General features: G+C 38.3%; 1 protein-coding gene across 3 annotated transcripts in view; it reads right to left on the minus strand.

Annotated features, from left to right (window-relative positions):
• Window positions 1-8,643: 8,643 nt before the first annotated feature.
• The window catches only part of LOC137024729 (GTPase IMAP family member 8-like), a 51,157-nt gene continuing 35,840 nt past the window's right edge, over window positions 8,644-23,960 (minus strand). For all 3 annotated transcript variants that reach the window (XM_067392581.1, XM_067392582.1, XM_067392583.1), the window contains 2 exons: window positions 11,585-12,163; window positions 8,644-11,402 (listed from right to left, as the gene is read on the minus strand). In XM_067392581.1, the coding sequence (XP_067248682.1) occupies window positions 10,624-11,402; window positions 11,585-12,163 (1,358 nt within the window). In that variant the 3' untranslated portion in view covers window positions 8,644-10,623. The remainder of the gene's footprint in view (window positions 11,403-11,584; window positions 12,164-23,960) is intronic.

Raw genomic sequence — 23,960 nt, forward strand, 5'->3', positions numbered from 1 at the left:
CGTGGCTCTGGGCGATCAGCGGCGACGTGACATTGCTCTGGGCGATCAACGAAGGCGTGACGTTGCTCTGGGTGATCAGCGAAGACGTGACTTGACTCTGGGCGATCAGCGGCAACGTGACATTGCTCTGGGCGATCAACGAAGGCGTGACGTTGCTCTGGGCGATCTGCGAAGGCATGACGGTGCTCTGGGCGATCAGCGGCGACGTGACATTGCTCTGGGCGATCAACGAAGGCGTGACGTTGCTCTAGGTGATCAGCGAAGACGTGACTTGACTCTAGGCGATCAGCGGGGGTATGAACTGGCGTTGTTGTTGTTGTAGACGCCATCTTGTGAATGTCCTCTTTAGCGGCAGCCATTATGTGATGCAACGTGGTGTCGTGTTCCTCCGCGACACCCACGGTAAAACTAGAGCCACTCAGCTGCAATGCGAGGACAATATATTGCTCCAACAACCCCTCAGGCTGATGCAATGGCATGATGGAACTGAGCAGGTCAGATAGTCCACCGCGGAAGAATATCATGAGGCACACCTCATTAAAACAAGTTAACGGTGCCAGTTCTATAAAGTCCATGACATACTCCTCAATGGTTCTCTCTCCTTGACGGAGACACATTAACTGAGCAGACGGATTCATGATAGCTGAGACTGGAACACTCACCAAGTTGCTGGATCTGAGGATGTGCTAGGTCTTCTGTAACGAAGGCGGGACTCAGGTAGGGATCCAAATGCAAAGCTTTATTTACAGTGAGCGTTGTCATACAGGCAGGGTCAAACGGGAGCAAACGGGAACAACAAGGAACAGGCAGAATCATAGTCAGGGTGCAGGCAATGGTCAGGACAGGCAGCAACGGGTCAACAAACAGGAGACAGGCAGGAACGGTAACACAGGACAGGCAGACAGGAAATAACGCTTGGAAATGCAACACTTGGGAAAACAAGACCTAGCAACAAGGTGGTGTGTGTGTGAGTGTTTTATAGTCCATGTAATGTGCTGCAGGTGTATGTGGCAACTGGTGATTGGACAGGAGTGTGTGCATGTGACTGATGATGACTGGCAAAGAGGATGATGGGAACTGTAGTCCGGAACTTGACAGGATTCATGACACCCATACAGACGTATCACCCACAGAAACTGATGGGTGTGAATGACAAAGAAACAGCATGGCTTAGAGTAGACTGCAGGGTAGATCGATCTCCTGTTGGAGGTCCTAACAGTGTTCTATTGTGTTTAGCCCTTTTGTCTGTGGGACAGAACTTTGGGTTAAAATATTTTGAAGGCCGAGATGCTGACTTCAATGCTGAAGAACTGTGCTACACTACTACCTTCAATAAATTCTTCTTCCCACAAGAACTCTGGTCAAGCTTACTTATTTTATGTATTAGAGAAATCGAATACATTCGAATAGTTGGGACACATCAAAAGTTGTGTTCCAATTCAGGGGCTACACACTTCAGAGTGCATGAAAGGAGTGGAGGGTTGTCAGGTCTGCGCAACAAAACCATCCCAGAAGTAGCATAATCACAGCACAAGTTTAAAAGTATCCCAATCCCAGACGTGGTAACTATAAGTCGTTATGGCTAGCGGCTGTGTTACAGACAGCTGAAAGTTGATGTTTGTGTGTGCATTTTAAAGTTTTATGACTGGGTTTTGACACTGTCAGCGACGACAGAACACTGGACCAAAATATGTATGGTTACATTAGCAACCATGTTTATGGTAAACATTAGCAACTATTAGTCTGAAGTCCTTTGCTTTTGACTATGGGTGAATCTTCAGTTTTCACAGATGATTGTCAGTATCAGATTGATGTGAGAAAAGGCTATAAAGGATGTGCTACAAGCAGCATCCTCTCATGATAAAGCCAAGTAGCTGGGACTCCTTTTTTTCTGTTTACAGGCGTGACATAATGACGCAAAGACGAACTGCTGCATGCTTGAATTTCCCGCTGAAATCCACCAGGTCAATCTTATTATAAAACATTATTACACGCTTACCGTTGTGAATTGAGATAAGATGAGATGGTTTTGAACACTGACTGGATATGTACTTGTTCAAAAATTTATTTTGGATAATTTTTAACCAAAAAAGTTTTATTTCGATTACAAAGTATTGCTACTGAACTATGGGTCCTAAATGGTTTAGCTCCTGTGTTTTTAAATAATTTTATAACACCCTACAATCTTTCACGCTCTTTTAGATCACTAAACTCTGGGCTTCTGGTTGTACCTAGGATATCTAAGACTACTGAAGGTGGGAGAGCGTTTTCACATTTGGCTCCTAAACACCATCACCTCTGATAACAGATCACTCTAAATTGTAATATGGATGTTTTCTGTGAAGCTGCTTTGAAACTATATGTATTGTGAAAAAATGCTATACAAATAAATGTGAATTAAATTAATTTAACTGTTTGTACTCTTGGGCTCTGTAAGTATTCCAAGCACCCTGAGGTATTGTATTTCATAATCAATAAAAGTATACACTGAGCGATATCTATGCAGTTTTGTTATCAGGTGATCAGCTAAGCTATAGTTTTTTACTCATTTGTCATGTATTCAAATGTAATCCAAATTAGGAGGGAGCAGGTCATTTTATGGATTTAGCTTTATTTTACTGATTTTGTTGTCATTCATTATTTAAATTCACTACAGTAAATTGATGTTTTCTTTGTTTGATGGTTATACTTTAGGCTTTATCCCCGTTTGGTATCCGTTTTATTATTACACAATGTGTTTTAAAAAGTCAGTTCAATTTTTTTTTTCTTTTTTTTTTCTATGTGTTATGTTGATTTATGAAGTGGCCCATTTGTTGTTTGATGGTGATGATGAGGTAGTAATTGATTGTGATTGATAATTGATGGCTCTTTGATGTAACTAGTCGTCAGTTGATTTATATATTTTTTTGCTTTGAATATTTTGTCTAGATATGCGTGATGGAGGTCATGGAACTGAAACATTGTGAGTAATAGAATTTTTGATACTTAAGCATTTATAGTGTGTCTTCTTTTTGTTTTTGATATTTTCACTATAATACATTAAAATATCCTATTAAACATGGCAGTGCTAAGCAGATTTAAAGTCCCCCTGTAGTCAATTATTTTATCCCTTAAAACACATCTTTGATCACCAAAGTTACATATTTTTTTAAAAAATTAAGTGAAAAATAATTCTTCATGCCTTAAAATAGCTTGAATGTAAGTCTACAGCCTTGCCTCATTTAATGTACATGGACCAATGAATATGCAAATTAGCCCCACCTCCACTCGCTCACACCAGCTCAGAGAGTCTACTGTTGCTGCTGCTGCAGTGACAACGAGGCAAATTGTTGTTTGTGTTGTGGCTATATGAAATAAATGCACATCCTTGAATGAGTGCGGATTTCCAGCATATTTACTTGAAGTTATCAGGTAGGCTAATATATATGGTTTGATCATAGACTGTAAAAAAATATGGACGTAGCGTCCATGACGTCACCCATAGAGTTCTGAACAGCAGTTTTGAAGCGAAAATGAGGACGCGGCCATCTTAGCTGCGCGTCACCGCACGTCACTCCCGGATAACTGAAAATGGGCAAAGAGGCGGGGAGGTGGTTTGAGCTGATGTGACTGGGTGCTGAAACCACGCCCGCCTAGCTCGACGTGACCATGTTAGCAGCAAAGGAGCTATCTATCTATCTAGATACGATCTAAAATATTAATGAACATAAGTTTTATCATTAGAAAGTTCTAAAGGTTTACTGTCAATCTACGGTGTTTTTTAAGATATAGATCTTCCAACACCAGTAGTGTTGGGTGTGCAAATAACAACATGGAAAATCAAATGGGACTTCATACTTTTATAATGAAATAGAGATCGCGAGATGAATCCAATCTGTGGCACTTGGGTAAAATATAAATGTCCATTGCAAAAAAACAGTACTTTTTGTCCATGAAATGTTGATTTATTATCCATTGTTTGCATCACATTTCTTCTGAATGATCTGCTCTCTGTCATCGTTCTTCAAGAAATAATGCAATCTGAGCAGCGTTTATGTTGTAAAACTGTATACGATCGTATCTAACAAACAAAAGAGCCCGTGTCCAAAGTATATTTTTTCAAAATAGTGCAGCAGTTTTAGTCATATGGTTTTAGTTATAATATCCAAGCAGTGCTGTCGGATTATGATATCCTCCCGCCATTGTCATTGTAGTAAATCTCACAACCAAAACTTTCAGCCAATGCCACGATCCAAACAACGTGTGTTCTGTTTCTTCCGCATGCATGCACACAGACACACATCAGTCTCGAATATTATGCAGCAAGCCAAATTTTATAATTGTATAAAATAATTGAGAAAAAAGCACAAATACGGCTGAGATGCCAAATTCAGCGGCTGGAATTAACTGAGGTAAAGTGACAGCTCACATACAGCAGCGGCATCTACCTGTCACTCAAGTGACCACGCCCTTAATTATGCAGAACTTTAAGGCTTAATATAATTTAAATGGATAAGTTATAAAAAAAAATTCACCCCCCTCAGAGTTGTCATGAAGGGCAAAAATAGCAGTATAGACCAAAACCACAATTTGTACCAACTTGCAAACATGTTTTTTTTTCTGCTGTAAACTTGGCCAATTTAACTCAATGAGGGACTCAATAAGATTTTGCTCTCTTTTGGAGCCTGTCCCTAGTGGCCAGTCGATGAATCACAGTTTAAGTTACTTCCGTGTTGGCTTCACGAGAGAAAGGGGGAGGTTGCAGCTTGGGTTTGATCCATTCCAGAAGCGCCAGAATCAGAATTTATAATGGACTGAATATAGCTCTCAGAACTTGACGTGCAATTCCACACTGACTGACATATGCACATGAATCACGGTCACACGCTCAGAGCAATATTGTTTTAGTTAAGTTTTATAGTATTAAAATATTTCGAAGGACATAAACATAAACTTTATTAGCTTTACTTCAAGTCAGCTGTCACTTTACTTTGGCGTGAGCCCCTATGCGCTCGTACACTTGGCACAACCCTTGTGACAGTTCTGTCATAAATGAATATGAATTAATATGCTTAGCCTTTTGGTGGACTACATTATCAAACAGCTAATAATGTGTTGCTAATGTTACACACACCGTTCCTGTTCTTCATCTCAGAGTCAGACAGCTGCCTTCTAACAATCAGTATCCTTACAAATGCTTTGAACATCTCAGAACATCAGTGGAGAATGGCATATAGTTCATCATAACATCGTAAAAGACTCGCTATATTGATAAATGTACACAATTTTTCATATCAACAGAATATTAAAGTAAAGACAAGGATTATTGTATTAAAGACAAGGATTTATCAGCTATATTTTACTTTGTCACACCGGCGACACCCTGCCCTGGGTAATTGCAGTCAATTCCAATGTACTCTGCAAATGTGTTGCTTTTATTTTAACCATGCGGTGGCGCCAGATACTCTTTAATATATATGTTACTCTTTTACTCCGTAATGACAAAGTACCTTGTGTCATCCATGTCAAGAGAGGAAAAGTCATTGAGTGCTTGATTGAGAACATCTCACTCCTGACAGCTCACAAAATTAAGGAATGCTGCCTATAGGTCTGTATGTACAGTCCTCAAGACAGGTATTTGCAATCTTTAAACCCTTTAAGAAGGATTTGCTCCACAGCTTTCCTTTTGTCAGTGCTGAAGTCATGCCTAAGGCACTTTTATAGACATCTTGACAGTGCAGTGTTTATAGAAATCAGATCAGAAGCTACTGTACACATCTGTGCAATTCATTACATTTGGTTATCCATATCAGAAATTGCAAATAAGTTCTATAGAAACTATGCCTATAGAACCAATATCTATAGAAATATATGTAGGTGAATTCAAAACACTGCTTCATGAAGCTTTGCGAATCTTTTGTTTCGAATCAGAGGTTTGAAATGTTAAAGTCACGTGATTTCAGCAAACAAACTTGGCAGTTTGATTCACGCTCTGAACCACTGATTCGATAGCTTCTGGCAGGCGCGCAGATGGCACTGGGGACGGGGGGGACATGTCCCCCCCAGATTCATAGTGACCCGATCCGTCCCCCCCTACGAACGGGGCAGAACAAGGTGACACACAATAATAATCTACACCGGTCACTATTACTTTGTAGCAGGGGCGCAGATAGGAATTTGTAACTGGGGGGGACCAAGCTGTCAGCAAATGATTTAAACTCAATTAGTTATTTGGCGTAATTTGGGCTTTAACTTGTGCTCAAGTAGTTACTTTGCAAAATATGAATGAATGAATGGCTAAAACTACTATTTCAAATGTCTAAGAATAACTAAACATTTGAAATTTAAGTGTTAATTACAAGTTTGTTGCAATTTACAGAAATATCTTTCAAACGATTTTTTTTTCATCCTAGCCCATAATTTAAGAATCTATATCCTCCGTTGCTCCATACAAAAAACAAAAAAAACATGATTTCCTGCTATAAGAGGATGTCAAAAGTTTATGTAGGCCTTTATTTGTTGTTTGCATAAACCTTGCACCACACACATTTACTTATTATAATTATTTTTATAGTGGTTTGCATGACAGTGAACTCAATTTATACAGTACAATGGGTTAAATGATCAGATAAAACATTATTTCCATTATGTTTGGCTAATTGACTACCATTCATATAACCACAGTTTTACCACAAATACCATGGTTAAACTCGGTTAGAGTAGCAAAACCATGGTTAATTTGTGGTTACCATGGTTTAACTATGGTTTAACTACATGGTTTAACTACATTTTTTTGGTTTTATTTGTAGTAAAACCATGGTTCATTTTCGTAAGGGCATTATTGTCAAACTAGCTATTCTCCTTCAAAAAAATCTAACCTGCCACATATGGGAAAGTCAACAGGCACAGGATACTTACATTGTTTGTTTTTTAAAAAAACGAGGTGATTGTTTTTTGTCTCTTCATTCCGAAATCACCGACTCAGTCGGTGTCAGCTCAGTCATAGTATATGATCACTATGGTTACCGCTCTAAGTCCTACAGGCACGATTGAGGCAGCTACCAGCTCCAAGTCCGCGTTGCCAAGTCCGCGGTTTTCCATATGGGTTTTCCCGCAGAATTGGGCTACTTCATCACTATTTCCGCGGGCTGTTTTTCATGTCGCGGGTTGAAGCAACACCAAATGTGATTTTTACCGGGGAAGCAGTCCCCCTGAAACGCGATTGGGCTTGTTTTGAGTAGCAATTGGGTGGGTTTTGTTGTAACCTGGCAGAACAGCGTGTAGTGAGAACGTGACTACAAAGTAATAGTGACCGGTGTAGATTATTATTGTGTGTCACCTTGCTCTGCCCCGTTCGTAGGGGGGGACGGATCGGGTCACTATGAATCTGGGGGGGACATGTCCCCCCCGTCCCCAGTGCCATCTGCGCGCCTGCTTTGTAGTCACGTTCTCACTACACGCTGTTCTGCTGTCAATAAACACACGATACCTGACGTTTACGCTCTGTGTGTGTGTGTGTGTGTGTGTGTGTGTGCGCGCGCGTGCTTGGCTTGCTACGACTCCTGAGTGACGACGGGACTCGGGAGGGTTGCCAGGTTACAACAAAACCCACCCAATTGCTACTCAAAACAAGCCCAATCGCGTTTCAGGGGGACTGCTTCCCCGGTAAAAATCACATTTGGTGTTGCTTCAACCCGCGACATGAAAAACAGCCCGCGGAAATAGTGATGAAGTAGCCCAATTCTGCGGGAAAACCCATATGGAAAACCGCGGACTTGGCAACGCGGGGTCCTATGAGGAGCTGGTAGCTGCCTCAATCGTGCCTGTAGGACTTAGAGCGGTAACCATAGTGATCATATACTACTCTGAGCTGACACCGACTGAGTCGGTGATTTCGGAATGAAGAGACAAAAAACAATCACCTTGTTTTTTTAAAAAACAAACAATGTAAGTATCCTGTGCCTGTTGACTTTCCCATATGTGGCAGGTTAGATTTTTTTGAAGGAGAATAGCTAGTTTGACAATAATGCCCTTACGAAAATGAACCATGGTTTTACTACAAATAAAACCAAAAAAATGTAGTTAAACCATGTAGTTAAACCATAGTTAAACCATGGTAACCACAAATTAACCATGGTTTTGCTACTCTAACCGAGTTTAACCATGGTATTTGTGGTAAAACTGTGGTTATATGAATGGTAGTCAATTAGCCAAACATAATGGAAATAATGTTTTATCTGATCATTTAACCCATTGTACTGTATAAATTGAGTTCACTGTCATGCAAACCACTATAAAAATAATTATAATAAGTAAATGTGTGTGGTGCAAGGTTTATGCAAACAACAAATAAAGGCCTACATAAACTTTTGACATCCTCTTATAGCAGGAAATCATGTTTTTTTGTTTTTTGTATGGAGCAACGGAGGATATAGATTCTTAAATTATGGGCTAGGATGAAAAAAAAAATCGTTTGAAAGATATTTCTGTAAATTGCAACAAACTTGTAATTAACACTTAAATTTCAAATGTTTAGTTATTCTTAGACATTTGAAATAGTAGTTTTAGCCATTCATTCATTCATATTTTGCAAAGTAACTACTTGAGCACAAGTTAAAGCCCAAATTACGCCAAATAACTGATTGAGTTTAAATCATTTGCTGACAGCTTGGTCCCCCCCAGTTACAAATTCCTATCTGCGCCCCTGGCTTCTGGGCAATGTAAATGTTAATTGTCTTGCTGGCTATGCAGGCCTCATGGAGCCATTGGATTTCATCAAAAATATCTTAATTTGTGTTCAGAAGATTAACGAAGGTCTTATAGGTGTGGAACGACATGAGGGCAAGTAATTAATGACAGAATATTTATTTTTGGGTGAACTAACCCAAATGTGAACTAAATATATGTCAGCCATACATTACATTTTATCCAAAATATACTGTATGTTCACGCTAATAGTAAATGCAGAAATTGAGCCAACAAAATACAAACTGAAAACTGAAGTGGAGCTTTAAAGTTGTGTGCTGTGATATTTGATTTTGTCCTTGCTTTTTATTTTTATTCATACAGGGCAACTGCAGTTATAATAGAGCTGAGCCAACTTCTCAGGGACCAAACAGGAGTACAGTGCTGGACTGATGGGGCCGAATCTGGTACCAATTTTCCTCCAGCACCAACAATTGTACCTTCAACTGTCCAGCCCTTCCTGTGTTGGTTTTCAGCTAACCGCCCAGACAACGTCACAGCATCTTTGAGCAGACTCTTTCAACCATACAGTAAATGCAATCCAATACAATCTCTATGCAATTATCAATCATATTTGATGATAGTGGTCCTGACAGAATGTTTTTTTAACATTGTGTTATTTTATGTCAGGAGAGGGAGTTGTTTGCCGGGCTCTGCGTTGGCTCAGAGGCAGAGTAGGTTGATATTCAGTAACAGCGGTTGTGAATAAGTGTGTTTTCAGTATTTTTTATATTCAGTTTATCATCATCATGGTAAATTATTGTGTTTGTGGATGTTGCTCAAACTTCAGTCTGTCATGACATTGAGTCCACAGGTTTCCTAATAAGAAAAAGAGCAATCTTTTGCGTTTTGTGCAGGTGAAGAGATTCTGATTCCAGAAGGTGGGTTTCTTGTAATAAACATTTACCTGATATAGATCAACCGTGAGGACCGCTTTCCTTCTATTCTGGTGAAAATGTTTCATAATGGGATTAATATTCTGTTCTGAATCATCCATGGAAATCGATCAAGTCCGAATGTAGTTCCTTGCAGTTCTTCACCCTTGCTCTTGATCAGTTCTTTCTGTTTGTAATGTTTAAATTTTGCAATGATGGGACGTGACCGTTTTGTATCAGCATTTGTTTTATCGTTGTTAGGGCCGAGGTAGTGGACGCGGTGAAAAGTTATTGACAGTTTCTTTTGGGAGTTTAAGAGTAGAAATCATGACCAGGCTAGTTTGAATACTATGGCATTGAAAGTCTTGATTGGATTCTTTCAGCAGTTATTTTAGGTATAAATCTTTGTTTATATAGGTAATGTGTTATTAATTTTGTATTATTCATAATAGCAGCCATGTGATTCAGCTATGTTGTGGCAGCTGAATTATTTACATGATAATTTATTAACAAATAGTACATCTGTTCTCAAACTAAGCTCATGCTCCACTTGTCACCATATTGGCAAACCCCCCAAAACCCCAACATAACATAAATTCTTCTAAATTACTATAGTTAAACATAAACATGATTAAATATCTCACTTAACATTAATCTAGCACAAAAACATTTGATTGAAATAATATGTTTAATTTAAGTTTACCCTACTCAAACCAATTAATTACTTTAAACAGCGCATGGACATTAAGAAAACTGGACATGTTAACATTCCCATAACCAAAACAGACAGTTTGGAAAACTTTCTTAGAACAAAAACTTGTTAGGTGGGTACATACAATAAACCTGAAACATTTGATTCAAGTACAACAAATTAAGCCCTCCGATTGAATAATTATACTGAAGATATAAAAATTAGTGGGCATTTTTAGCCACTTTAATCCTGCTGAAATGTATTACTGTGTGATCTCTCCACAACCACTGTGACCATTACAACAGACATGCATAAAATGGTTAGGAAAGTGTCCTAATCTTTCTTAAAATATTTGTTATAGATAAACATTCCTGCAGCTACAGATCCTCCAAGTACAGCTGCACATCCTCCTGCAGCTAATATTACTGGTGCTGCTGCTATCTCTGCTGTTAACAGTAAGACACCTCCTGCTACTACAGCTGCTGTTCCTGCTGATCCCAGGCTTGCTGCAATAGCAATTAGTTTACGAAATTTTTTGATAATTGTTTCAAACATCTCACTTGTGCAGTAACTCCATCCATTTTCCTCTGCCATCTCCTCAATTTTCTCCATTAGTTCAGTGACCTGAGAGCGGTTCTCCATGTCTTCATTGTTGAATGAGTGAAATCTGCCTCCAAATCTCTCAGTAAATGCCTGTAGATCTGGAGTGTCTCTGATATACTCTTCTAATGATCTACCGCTCAGAAAATCAGCGTGAGTGAACAGAATGATGGTGTGACGAGCAGCATCTTCTCCAACGTTCTTCTGAAACCAATTCTCTGTGAATCTCTCATCCAGTCTGATGACCAGCAGAAACACATGAGGACCAGGAGCAGACATCTTAATGGACTTATATATTTCACTCATCATCTTTCCTGGTGCATCAGTCAGTCCTGGAGTGTCGATTATCTTCATGCTCTTTCCATCCACATGTGCATCTTTTTCCACACAGGTTTTAGTATCAGAATCTGCTGAATTTCTCTCTAAATGCTCTCGGCCCATAATGGTTTTTACTGCACTGGTCTTTCCTGATTTACTTTTACCCAGAAGCACAATCCTGGGTTTCCCTGACCCTGTCAATCAGAATGTGAATTAAAACAAAACAATCACAATTTACATATTAAAAATATAATGAATTAAATTACAATAAAGACTAGACTCAATAGGTGATATCAATACAAAATGAAAGAAACAGACACAGAGACTGAAACTCTGCTCAATATATCATGAACTGAAAACACAGAAACACACTTACAGAACTTCTTCCTCTGAGCTTCCCGAAACACCTCACAGGTATAGTGCCGTCCTTCATTCACCTCCACCATCTTCTCAATCTTCCCCATCAGTTCAGTGACCTGAGAGCGGTTCTCCATGTCATTAATGTTAAATGAGTGAAATCTGCGTCCATAGACAGAAACAACAGCATTCAGATCATTACATCTGTTGATATACTCTTCTAATGATCTGCTCAAATGTTCAGTGTGAGTGAACAGAACGATGGTGTGACGTGCAGCATCTTCTCCAAAGTTTTCCTCAATCCATTTCACTGCTTTCTGTGAATCTTTGTATTTCTCATCCAGTCTGATGACCAACAGAAACACATGAGGAACAGGAGCAGACATCTTGATGCACTTCACTATTTCTGGTGCATCAATCGGTCCTGGAGTGTCGATTATCTCCATGGTCTTTCCATCCACATGTGCTTCTTGTACACTGGAGTTTGTAGCAGAATATGGTGAATTTCTTTGCTCATCTCTGCCCAGAATGGTTTTTCTTGCACTTGTCTTTCCTGATTTACTTTCACCCAGCAGTATAATCCTAGGTATTGCAGACCCTGTCAATCAGAATTTCAAATAAAATTTGAGTGATTACAAGCCAGATGTTAAATGCAGAACTGATCAAGAGACAACGAGCCTCATTTTATCTATTTAATATGGAAATGAGATCATCTGACAACAGGGTTTACATGTGATTAAGGAAATATTCGAATACTGCCAGTACCATCATATGAATGATCATAAGTTGATAAATGTGGCTCAAAACAATCATCATACCCCTAAAAATTCTATCAGGATCCACAGACCAGAGAGATGGTAAGTAAGGTTAAAGTCAAGCTGTATTGAAAACAGCAGAACGGTTATTGCGATGGATGAACAGGTACATTTAGAAGACACTGCTGGAGGATAATTATGCTGTTCTCAGGTCTAGATTTGCAATTTAGTGGTGACATATCTCATTTATTCTGGGAAAAGAAAGAATCACTCTTGTCTTGGATCAATACAGTTCTGTCTGATCTAATCTCATCTAAATTAATTTGTGACAATGAGACCACAATGCGTGTCAATGATGTGATCATAATTGATAAAAAATATTTTTGGCTGCTTAATCCTTATGTTCTGTTCAGGGTCTCCAGCAATAAAACATGATTAAATGCATTTTCCTTTATGCATCAGTGAAGCGACAATTTTTTTCAAACCAGCTGTCTCGACTTTCCGATACTGCATGACGTTCAAAGCTTTAAACGTCATCAATCACATGGTATTGTCATTTCGATACAAGCATCGGTACAGTGTGTGATACAATAGTGCTTTGAAAACTGTGTCGGAGCATCGGAGCCCCGGTATCAACCGTTCCATCACTAGTTATAGATCATGGTGTTGTATTCGGAGATGTTAGATGAGTGTACATGTGTGTATATAAAACTATCAAGCACTCTTCAGCTTGTTGGATTCATGTTGTAATCTGGGTATTTATTGTCAAGAATCTTTCAATGATGATGCATTTTAAAGCTTGTGTGAACATTTGCATACTAAGGGAAATGTAAGCTGTGTGCCCTGTAATGTTGTTTACGCTATTGCTATGTATACTGTGCTATTTATCATTGAAATTGGATGTATTAGAAGTTGCTTATGCTCATCTATGCTTCTATTGTTGTTTTTTGCAGTTTTAGACCACTTCCATTAAATTGCACTTGGATTCAGTTCTGTCTCAAGTCTTTTTTTGGAGGAGTGTTAAGCTTGCTGCATAGCTATGTCTGCCTACACATAGTTAGGGCAGTAAAATAATAAACAGATATGTTGCCACACACACATTTCTCAGGCACCGATGAATAGATAACAAACACTTTCTTTTCTTACAAGATGAACACACAGTACTTGGAGTAGGAAAAGTAGAACTGAAGACTGAAGAGAAGGAGCTGGAGAAGGGAGATCGAAGATGTGGAGAATGGAGACTTGGGTGAGGAGAGGAACAGCAGGTAAGGAGTCGTCAGGTAGGTAACACACCGAGGGAGATATGAGGCAAGTGGTGACTAGACAAGGTCTGCATCCAAAAACTGGAAAATGCTGCCTTCTAAGGACACATTTCAAGGTAGGAAGGCATCAAGGCACGTCCGAATCCAATGTTAGCTTCACTTCATGAGATACCTTGCTCAGATCGATTTTTGAAGGAAGCATAGATGTATCCTTAGCTGCCTTTGATATCCCACAATCCTGTGCTTTCCATACTGTGACAGTTAAGCTAGAAAAATAAAGATGGCGTCTGAAAGTTGTGTTTGCTGCTCAGTTTGTGAGTAAATGTACATTTCTGCCCAACATTTTCCACTTTAGATGTCATTTTTAGCGAGAAATTACTACTGTAGTAATTAAATATTTGTTTAGTTCTCACCGAAGCTCGCGCTATATTGCTGTAGATCATTAAACTGTTACGCTGCCTCAGAAGTCAGTGAGGCAGCAAGACAGGTTTCAGACGCAGCCAAGCTGTGTGTGTGGTGGGTGACAGCTGGTGGTGATCAATAATTAGATGGTGATAGTGGCTGCATCCAAAAACCTAGGTAGCTAAATCATAATCATGTACTGTTCGCTGTTGGCCAGAGGAAAACTGGCCCCCCAACTGAGCCTGGTTTCTCCTAAGGTTTTTTTCTCTATTTTTGTGACCTGGTGGAGTTTGGGTTCCTTGCTGGCCGCTGTCGCCTTTGCCTTTGCCTTGCTTAATTGGGGACACTTGATATTCAACAATGTTTTTGATCTACCTGCATTGACACTATTGTATGTGAACAGAAGTTAGCTGGATGATGACATCACTGTTTTCTCCAGTGCTGATATATAGATAAATTAACTCCATTAATAACTATTGATTTTAACAATGGAATGAATCAATACTGAATTTACTGAAGCTGGACAATGACACCAATGACACCAAGAGCTGCTGTGCAGCCAAAAATTACATACCAGTTATCACTGTAAAGCTGCTTTGACTCAATCTGCATTGTAAAAAGTACTATATAAATAAAGGTGACTTGATCTGACTTGTTGATCTCTTTAGTGGTTTCTTTATAGTTGAATCCAAAATGAGCTCTGTACTCCATGGGGGGGAGCAGTAATAATTATATCGTCTTGTGAGCTGGTGTCACAGTTCCCTCCTGTCCCGGACTCCATCTCCCATCATTCTCACACCTGCATTCACTTCCTCATTACCCTCCTGCTGATCACAAACTCCCTGCACCTTTACTTCATTATCTGCACACCCTTCATAATGGACTCACTTCCCAGCACTCGTTGTCTGTTATGTTTGCATTGTTTGCTTATGGTTTGGTTGTACTGTTCTCTTGTTTAATAAACCCATTTTTTGTAGAAGTTTGATTCTGCATCATCTCTGCTACAACCAAACTGTTACAGCTGGGTTTGCTAAAGCTAATGTTAACAATACATGCACCTTGTGCTTCTCCACATCAGTTTACATTTGGAGATAACACTGCCATCTAGCAGTTGGATTTAAACTGAACACAAAGCCATGGATCTTGGATGTAAATAAATAGTGATAGTGTTTTGAGAATCGATACAGTATCGCCAAACATATCACAATATTCATGTATCAATATTTTCTTACACCCCTACTGAAAACAGAAAACTTTTAATGCATTCTGGCCGTTAAATACTGGTAAGTAAAAGAAACATTTACAAACATTATAAACACTATAGCCTAGGCTACAGAGCAAAATCCCCAGTGTTAAATGTACACCTATCAGTGTACATACTGTATATGTCCACACTAGAGGATGTTAAAATAACACTGAAGCAGTGTTTGGTTTGGTTTAGTTTTATTTGCACAAATATAAAAAATATATATATACAATAAAAATGACTTATTATAAAGCGACAAGAATACCTTTTGTGCACCAAATAAACCAAAATGACGACTTTTCAAAAATACCTTTATGGGCCGATTTCAAAACACTGCTTCAGATCTTTATGAAACGATGAGTGAATCAGAGCGCCGAGGTCATGTGATTTCAGCAGTTTAGCCTTTTGATAGGAGATCCGAATCACTAATTAGAAACAAAAGATTCATAAAGCTCAGAAGATTCATGAAGCAGTGTTTTGAAATTAGCCCATCACTAGATATTGATGAAAAGTCATTATTTATTTTATTTTATTTTTTGGCTTACAAAAAGTATTCTTGTTGCTTTATAATATTAATATTGAACCACTGTACTCACATGAACTGTTTTAAATATGTTTTTAGTACCTTTATGGATCTTGAGAGTTTCAATGGCTTTGCTCTCAATGCAGGCCTCACAGAGCCATCGGATTTCAACTAAAATATCTTAATTTGTGTTCTGAAGATGAACGAAGGTCTTACGGGTGTGGAACAGCATGAGGGTGAGTAATAAATGACATTATTTTCATTTTTGGGTGAACTAACCCTTTAACAAATAACGTGTACATGGCAACAATAGAATTTTATAATGGCAAAACCTAGGTCGCTGTCATGAAACACTTAGCGGTTTCCCTTAGAGAACTGTTTAAGTAATTACATCAAAGGCTTTATATGCAACACCCTTAAAGTCCGTGTGAACCAGAAGTTGCAAACGACTTTTCTCCAGTATTGTGACGTATTTCCAAGTGAAACACAATATTGAATCGAGAGCAGAGTTTTACTTTAGCGCTCCTCCTCTCCATCTCTCGCTCATATCAGACTAACGGTTGCAGAGGAGTGCTTTACACGTTTTCAACCCAAGCCGTCAAACTGACATTATCAGAGAAGGAACGCCATTCCAGACTGGAAGTGCATAACCTGATATTGCTGAGTTCAACATGTTCCTGGGTCAACATTTTTGTTGATCCTGGAACAACATTCAAATCAACCAATCAGATTTGAGAGACTAGTTTACAGATTATGTCAAGTTTAGGCTTAAAATCATGAATTGGTGCTTCTACATCAGTGTTATTCATCTATCATTTCCCTCTGATTTTTGGGATAACTTATGGGTAGGGTTAGGTTTAGGGGTAGGAATAGGGTTAAGACTAAATTTTCAGACTGGAATTTTGTTCCAGGATCAACAAAATATGTTGACCCAGGAACGCATCTAACTCAGCAATATCAGGACGTGCGACCGGAAGTAACTTTTCAGATTTTGATTAAAGATTACCACGACAAACTATTTTTTTCTGTGTTTTAACTTGCATAGATTAATCGTTCACCACAAGACTAGTAATATGCACTAACAAAGTAAATAGTGTCAAGTTTGATTTCATCTGTACTTTAAAGTGCAAATTGCAGGTTAAATATTTTTTCGAGATAAATATATAACCTTGTACAAATATACTATATAAAAAGGTACTGCAGGATTTAAAAATGTTTTTCAGGACATAAGGGCATGAATTTAGTAGATAAAGCTCTGTGTTCAGTGCAGAGTATGTCATGAATCAGTGTGTTTTCCGCATCTGCTTAAAAAAAAAACCGCATTCACTTTAGACCGGAGGATCATCATTGCGGTGATATGATGGAGTTCAACATTATAATACTACTGTAAATGATAAAGATATATGAGATTTGACTGCACACTCACTTGCAGTTATTGACCAATGTTTATTGAAACTTATTTAAACATATTTAGATTTATCTCTCTTGACCTGCACCTCGAACAGAGTTTGTTTGTTTCTTTTTTGACTACTGTAAATGATGACATTAAATGAATAAACTTACACATGCAATGCTTCTTCACTGTTTTTACGTGAATCAATTTCAACACTGATAAATACAAATCATGTACACAAATGCATAACAGCTTTGAATTATGTGCTGGTAATGTAACTCCAATTTGATTCATGCCATGTAGGCCTATGTACATTCAAGTTCACTACATAGTCACGACATCATACAGGGTTTCTACAGGTTTCATCAAATCTAATTTAATGCCTTTTTAATGCCAATTTTGACATTTTTTTAATGCCATATATATGTCACTAAATGCCGATAGATGACGTCATACAGCAATTAGAATATTCATCATGTCATTGTTGCATTCACATTCTGCCAAGTGTCAGCCCTTTACATTTGTTTGCTTCTCTGCTGCTACCCTTTTGCTCACATAATATATTTTAATACAGCCAAATTCCCAATAAAATTGTTTCATCTATATATTTTTTCTGTTTTGGTTGTCAGGCAATGAAATGGTGACTGAAACGCGGCCCATTAAAGGATCACTCCACTTTAAAAAAAAAAAAAAAAAAAATAGGCACATTTTCCAACTCCCCTAGAGTTGAACAGTTGAGTTTTACCGTTTTCACCGCTTGTGACCTCCTGCTTACACAGGGAGTGTGTCTTGTAACCATGGAGACATTTGTGAGAGTTACTGCGTAATATCATTGCACTGCTGCACTCATGGTACGGCAGCAAAGTTCCTTGATTATTACAGCAGAATGAGAGTATAGTTCCTAGCCATATCAGCCTAGAAAATCACAACTTTTTATTTTCCGTCGGTCTTAGTACACGATGTAACTACAGAAGAGTCAAGTTTTAAATAGGAAAAATATTGAAACTCTTTGGTCATTTTTGAGTGAGATGCTAACGGTCTAATCCGATTCAATGAACCATGCTAAAATGTTACCTTTAAGACTTCATACAGGGCTCGACATTAAGCCTTGTCATGTGGTCATGCGTAAATCGGTCATTCACTTGTACGAGTAAAACAGTTGCTTGTCTGGAAATTTTTTTTTTTTTTTTTTGGTGGTGGTGGAAATATCAATTTGTTCTAAAGCAATATCCTTTCAGAATATTGCAGCTTTGACATATGTAAATCTGAATATTTTTGATTGATTACAACTGCATTAATTAATGTTATGGGATTGTTTTAAATATTTTTTGAAAATACAAATATGAAATGTTGAGGGGGGAAATATACTTTTAAAAATTAAACTAAACCACCAGTAGGTGGCGGCAAGTAACATCTTCATGAGTGGGTCATTGATTCATTAATTTAAACGATTCGTTCCAATGGCTGATTCATTCAAGAATGAGGTTGTTTATGAATGAATCATTAAATCTTTGATTCATTCAGTAATGAAAACAAGGCTGAGTGTTGCGCTTTGGTTCTGCTGTGATCTTTGTTTGAAACGATTTTCGCTGCTAAAATAGAACAAAAACAATCAATGTTCCTTCTAAAATGTAAGTGAACTATTTGTTAACTGAACTGTTGTATGAAATCAGTGTCATGTTTTTAATCGTGATGGTAGCCTGTTTAGGAAAACAGCATTCTTGGTCGTGTGATATTGCTTAACTGTATCAAGTTATAAAAACTCCACATTTTGAATTTTTACCGCAGTAACTGAGTTTCGCTCATGTTTCCATTTCTCCTCGAGATGGTGCGCAACCTTTTTTTTTTTTTTTGGCATTGACGTTTTAATCAGTTCCTTGTCCAGTCGGGAAAGTAAAGTTCGAGCCCTGACATGTCAAACCAGCACTAAAATCCTGATGTCTGACAAAATCACAATACACATAAGATAAAGACAGTTGCTGTGATTTTTGCTAATGTTATATGTACACGTAAAATGATCACTCAGGTTAGAAGCAATAGTATTTATTAGGGGCCAAGCCCCAAAGGGGCTGTAGCCCCTATTGTAATTGTACGTTTTCCCTTTTATTATTATTATTCTTCCTCCCGAATGGGAGTCTATGGCAGCCCTATCAACGGAACATGAGAAAATGATGAAATTTGGCACAGTTGTAGAGATGCTCATGAATAGTGATTGGACCAAATTTGGAGTCTCTAGAACCAACTCTATAGCGCCACCACCAGTTCAAAATTTCAACATTCTAACGGTTTTAACATTTGAACTCTTTGTCATAGAAAAATTAATTTTAGTTCATCTGATTCGTCTCTTCATGCTGATGCTATTCAACTTCTTACATTAAGTCTCCACCCATTACAGTAGCGGCCATTTTGAAAAGTACAGTATTTGTTTTTTTCGCTTCTCCTCCTTCAAAATTTGTCCAATTTTGTCCAATCTTTGATCAGATTATCTTTGGACTGAGCCGCACAGAAATGACTGAACAGATTTTTTTTATTCATCTTTGTTCAAAGGTTATGATGTCACGAAGTTAACGAGGTCGACCCAAAATTAGTATAGAGGCTGTATCTCGGCCAAACTTTGAGCAATCGAAACAAAAATTGGTACCCTTCATCAGAACCATGGTCTGAGGGTCTATGCCAAACTTGGGAACAGCGCCACCTACAGGTCATGAGATATGAAAAATGGCTATTTTGGCCAATAACTTTTGAACAGTTTGTCAGAAAATCAAGATCTTGGTGTCTATGGATTCCTTGGATCATGCCGAATCCGACGATACCGATTCTGTCAATATTGGATGAATCACGTGTCCGCCATTTTTAATTTTGTCATAAATTGCGATATCTTTTAAACAATTTGACATATCTTCACAAAAATTGGTATGTATGACCTTTAGAAGGTCGTGAAGGTACCTGAGAAGTTTCAGCACAGCGCCACCTACTGTTCCACAGATGTAATGATTATTTCAAAAACGCTTATAACTTTTGAAAACATTATCCAAAATGTGTATGCTTCATGTCATTTTATTCCCTGGCTTATGCCGATTCCGACAATGTATCATTTGTCATTTTCCTTAAATGTACCTGTCTGCCGTATTGAAGTAAATGAAAAACAGTTTTTTCGCTACTCCTCCTACAAATTTTGGTCAATTTTGTCCAAAATCAGCTCAGATGATCTTTGGACCGAGCCGCACAGAAATGACTGAACAGATTTTTGATATTCACTACCATTTCCGAGATATTCATCTCTGAATGTGACCTTGCTTGTGTTTGTTGTCTTATGCTAGTTAGCTTAGCACAGTAATTGCTTAGCATGCTAAACTATTGCTATTCTTTCTAATGTGGTCTTCAGTCAACAGGTTAACCAAAACTTAGTTGGCATTAAATAACTTTGCATACTAATATGGTTAACATGCTATGAAGCTTTTTTTTTTTTGTGAACTCTTTCTCACACTGAAACCTCTGCTTAGCATACTGATGAACTTGCATGGCTGATTAGCTCAATGTGTTACGCCACGGATCCCGAATGCTCTGCATCGTGGGTTCGAAACTCAGTGTGACACATGCCCAGACCGCATGAGGTACTGTGGCAGGAAAAGATGCAGAACTTGTGTCTGTTCTAGGCATTCTGCCTAAAACTGGTCTAATCTGAAGCTATCACATGCAATTCCTTTATGTCCAAATTCGTAGTTATTCTTCTTCCCCCTGTATGGTAATCAATGAACCATAAGAAGGAAAATTATCAAATTTGGCATGCTTGTAGTGATAGTAATTAAAAGTAATTTGACCAACTTTGGAGTATCTAGGACTAAGTCTATAGCGCCACCACCAGTTCAAATATTCACTTTTGTAAAGGTTATAACTTTTGAACCCTTTGTTCCAGAAAAATTAATGTCAATACAACTGATTCCTCTCTTCATACTGATCACATTCAATATCTTACATTAAGTCTCCACCCAGTACAGTAGTGGCCATTTTGAAAAGTACAGTATTCCGTTTTTTCGCTACTCCTCCTTCAAAATTTGTCCAATTTTGTCCAAACTTTGATCAGGTGATCTTTGGTCTGAGCCGCACAGAAATGACTGAACAGATTTTTTTTATTCATCTTTGTTCAAAAGTTATGATGTCACGAAGTTAACGAGGTTGACCCAAAATTGCTATAGAGGCTGTATCTCGGCCAAACTTTGAGCAATCAAAACTAAAATTGGTACACTTGATCAAGACCATGATCTGAGGTTCCATGCCAAATTTGGGAACAGCGCCACCTACAGGTCATGAGATCTGAAAAATGGCTATTTTGGCCAATAACTTTTGAACACTTTATTAGAAAATCAAGATCTTGGTGTCTATGGATTCCTTGGATCATGCCGAATCCGAGGATATCAAATTCGTCAACATCGGATGAACCACGTGTCCGCCATTTTGAATTTTGTCATAAATTGCAATAACTTTTAAACAATTTGACATATCATCACAAAATTTGGTACATATGACCATCAGAGTGTCCTGAAGGTACATGAGAAGTTTCAGCACAGCGCCACCTAGTGTTCCACAGATATAATGATTTTTGCAAAATTGCTTATAACTTTTGAAAACATTATCCAAAATTTGTCTGCTTTATGTCATTTTATTCCCTGGTTTATGCCGATTCCGACAATGTGTCATTTGTCATTTTCCTTAAATGTACCTGTCTGCCATATTGAATTAAATCAAAAACAGTTTTTTCGCTACTCCTCCCACAAATTTTGGTCAATTTTGTCCAAAATCAGCTCAGATGATCTTTGGACCGAGCCGCACAGAAATGACTGAACGGATTTTTGATATTCGCTACCATTCCCGAGATATTCATCTCTGAATGTGACCTTGCTTGTGTTTGTTGTCTTATACTAGTTAGCTTAGCACAGTAATTGCTTAGCATGCTAAACTATTGCTATTCTTTCTAATGTGGTCTTCAGTCAACAGGTTAACCAAAACTTAGTTGGCATTAAATAACTTTGCATACTAATATGGTTAACATGCTATGAAGCTTTTTTTTGTGAACTCTTTCTCACACTGAAACCTCTGCTTAGCATACTGATGAACTTGCATGGCTGATTAGCTCAATGTGTTACGCCACGGATCCCGAATGCTCTGCATCGTGGGTTCGAAACTCAGTGTGACACATGCCCAGACCGCATGAGGTACTGTGGCAGGAAAAGATGCAGAACTTGTGTCTGTTCTAGGCATTCTGCCTAAAACTGGTCTAATCTGAAGCTATCACATGCAATTCCTTTATGTCCAAATTCGTAGTTATTCTTCTTCCCCCTGTATGGTAATCAATGAACCATAAGAAGGAAAATTATCAAATTTGGCATGCTTGTAGTGATAATAATTAAAAGTAATTTGACCAACTTTGGAGTATCTAGGACTAAGTCTATAGCGCCACCACCAGTTCAAATATTCACTTTTGTAAAGGTTATAACTTTTGAACCCTTTGTTCCAGAAAAATGAATGTCAATACAACTGATTCCTCTCTTCATACTGATCACATTCAATATCTTACATTAAGACTCCACCCAGTACAGTAGTGGCCATTTTGAAAAGTACAGTATTCCATTTTTTCACTACTCCTCCTACAATTTTTGTCCAATTTTGTCCAAAATCAGCTCAGGTGATCTTTGGACCGAGCCGCACAGAAATGACTGAATGGATTTTTGATATTCGCTACCATTCCCAAGATATTCATCTCTGAATGTGACCTTGCTTGTGTTTGTTGTCTTATGCTAGTTAGCTTAGCATGCTAATTGCTTAGCATGCTAACCAGTTGTCATTCTCTTTAATGTGGCTCTTCAGCTATCAAGTTAACCATGAGCTTCATTAGCATTAAGTTAGCTTAGCATGCTAATATGGTTAGCATGCTAAGTAATGCTTTTTTGTAAATTCTTTCTTACACTAAAAGTTCTCTTCCACAGATTGTTGAATGTGCATCCTCAAGTAGCTCAATGTGTAAAGCCAGTTACCTGATGAGCTCTGCACCCCAAGATAGTGGGTTCGAATCCCAGGTGGAGCGGTTTTATGAAATAGTGTGTTTTGATTCCTTTACTGCCTCTTGGATTAGAAATAAATGCTTTTTGTTTCATGCTGTGTTCATTTTCATCTAAGCTTATGTACATTCTGAGTTCATTTTCGCCCGTAATTCTGAACCAGCTGTTTCATGTTTGTTCATTTTCTGCTGTTTTTCCTCTTCCTGCTCTGTATTGCGCTACAGCATGATGAGCTGCAGAATGATCTAAAGTAGTTATTAAATATAACATTCAGTGCAGTTTTATAAAAATTCTTCATTTTGAGTTCATTTTCACATGAACTAATGAACTTCAGCAGGTGTGCCAACATTCACCTGCACAGTGGTGCAATGAGATGAGAAATGGACACTGGACTCGGAGGTCGTGGGTTCGAATCCCGTGTGGGGTTCCTTTATACAATTGTGTGTAATGAGTCATTTTGATACCTTTTTTATCCAAATAAGCATTGTACTAATCTTTATTCCTCTTGAATGAGATACAAGTGTTTTTAGTTCATTCCCTGTTCATTCTCTGAACTTCTATTGATTTTCATTTCATTTCCACCTGTCCTTCTGAACCAGCTATTTTGCATGTACATTCAATTTCTGCCGTTTTTGCTCTTCCTGCTCTGTATTGCGCTACTGCCCCTTCTGGGGCTTGGCCCCGAATTGCTGCTTGCAGCTATATTTTTATTTGTTCTCTGACAGAGCACACATCCTCAACTGAATGCACAGCTGAAC

The sequence above is a fragment of the Chanodichthys erythropterus genome, chromosome 8, assembly GCF_024489055.1.
Source record: "Chanodichthys erythropterus isolate Z2021 chromosome 8, ASM2448905v1, whole genome shotgun sequence".
NCBI classification, from domain to species: domain Eukaryota; kingdom Metazoa; phylum Chordata; class Actinopteri; order Cypriniformes; family Xenocyprididae; genus Chanodichthys; species Chanodichthys erythropterus.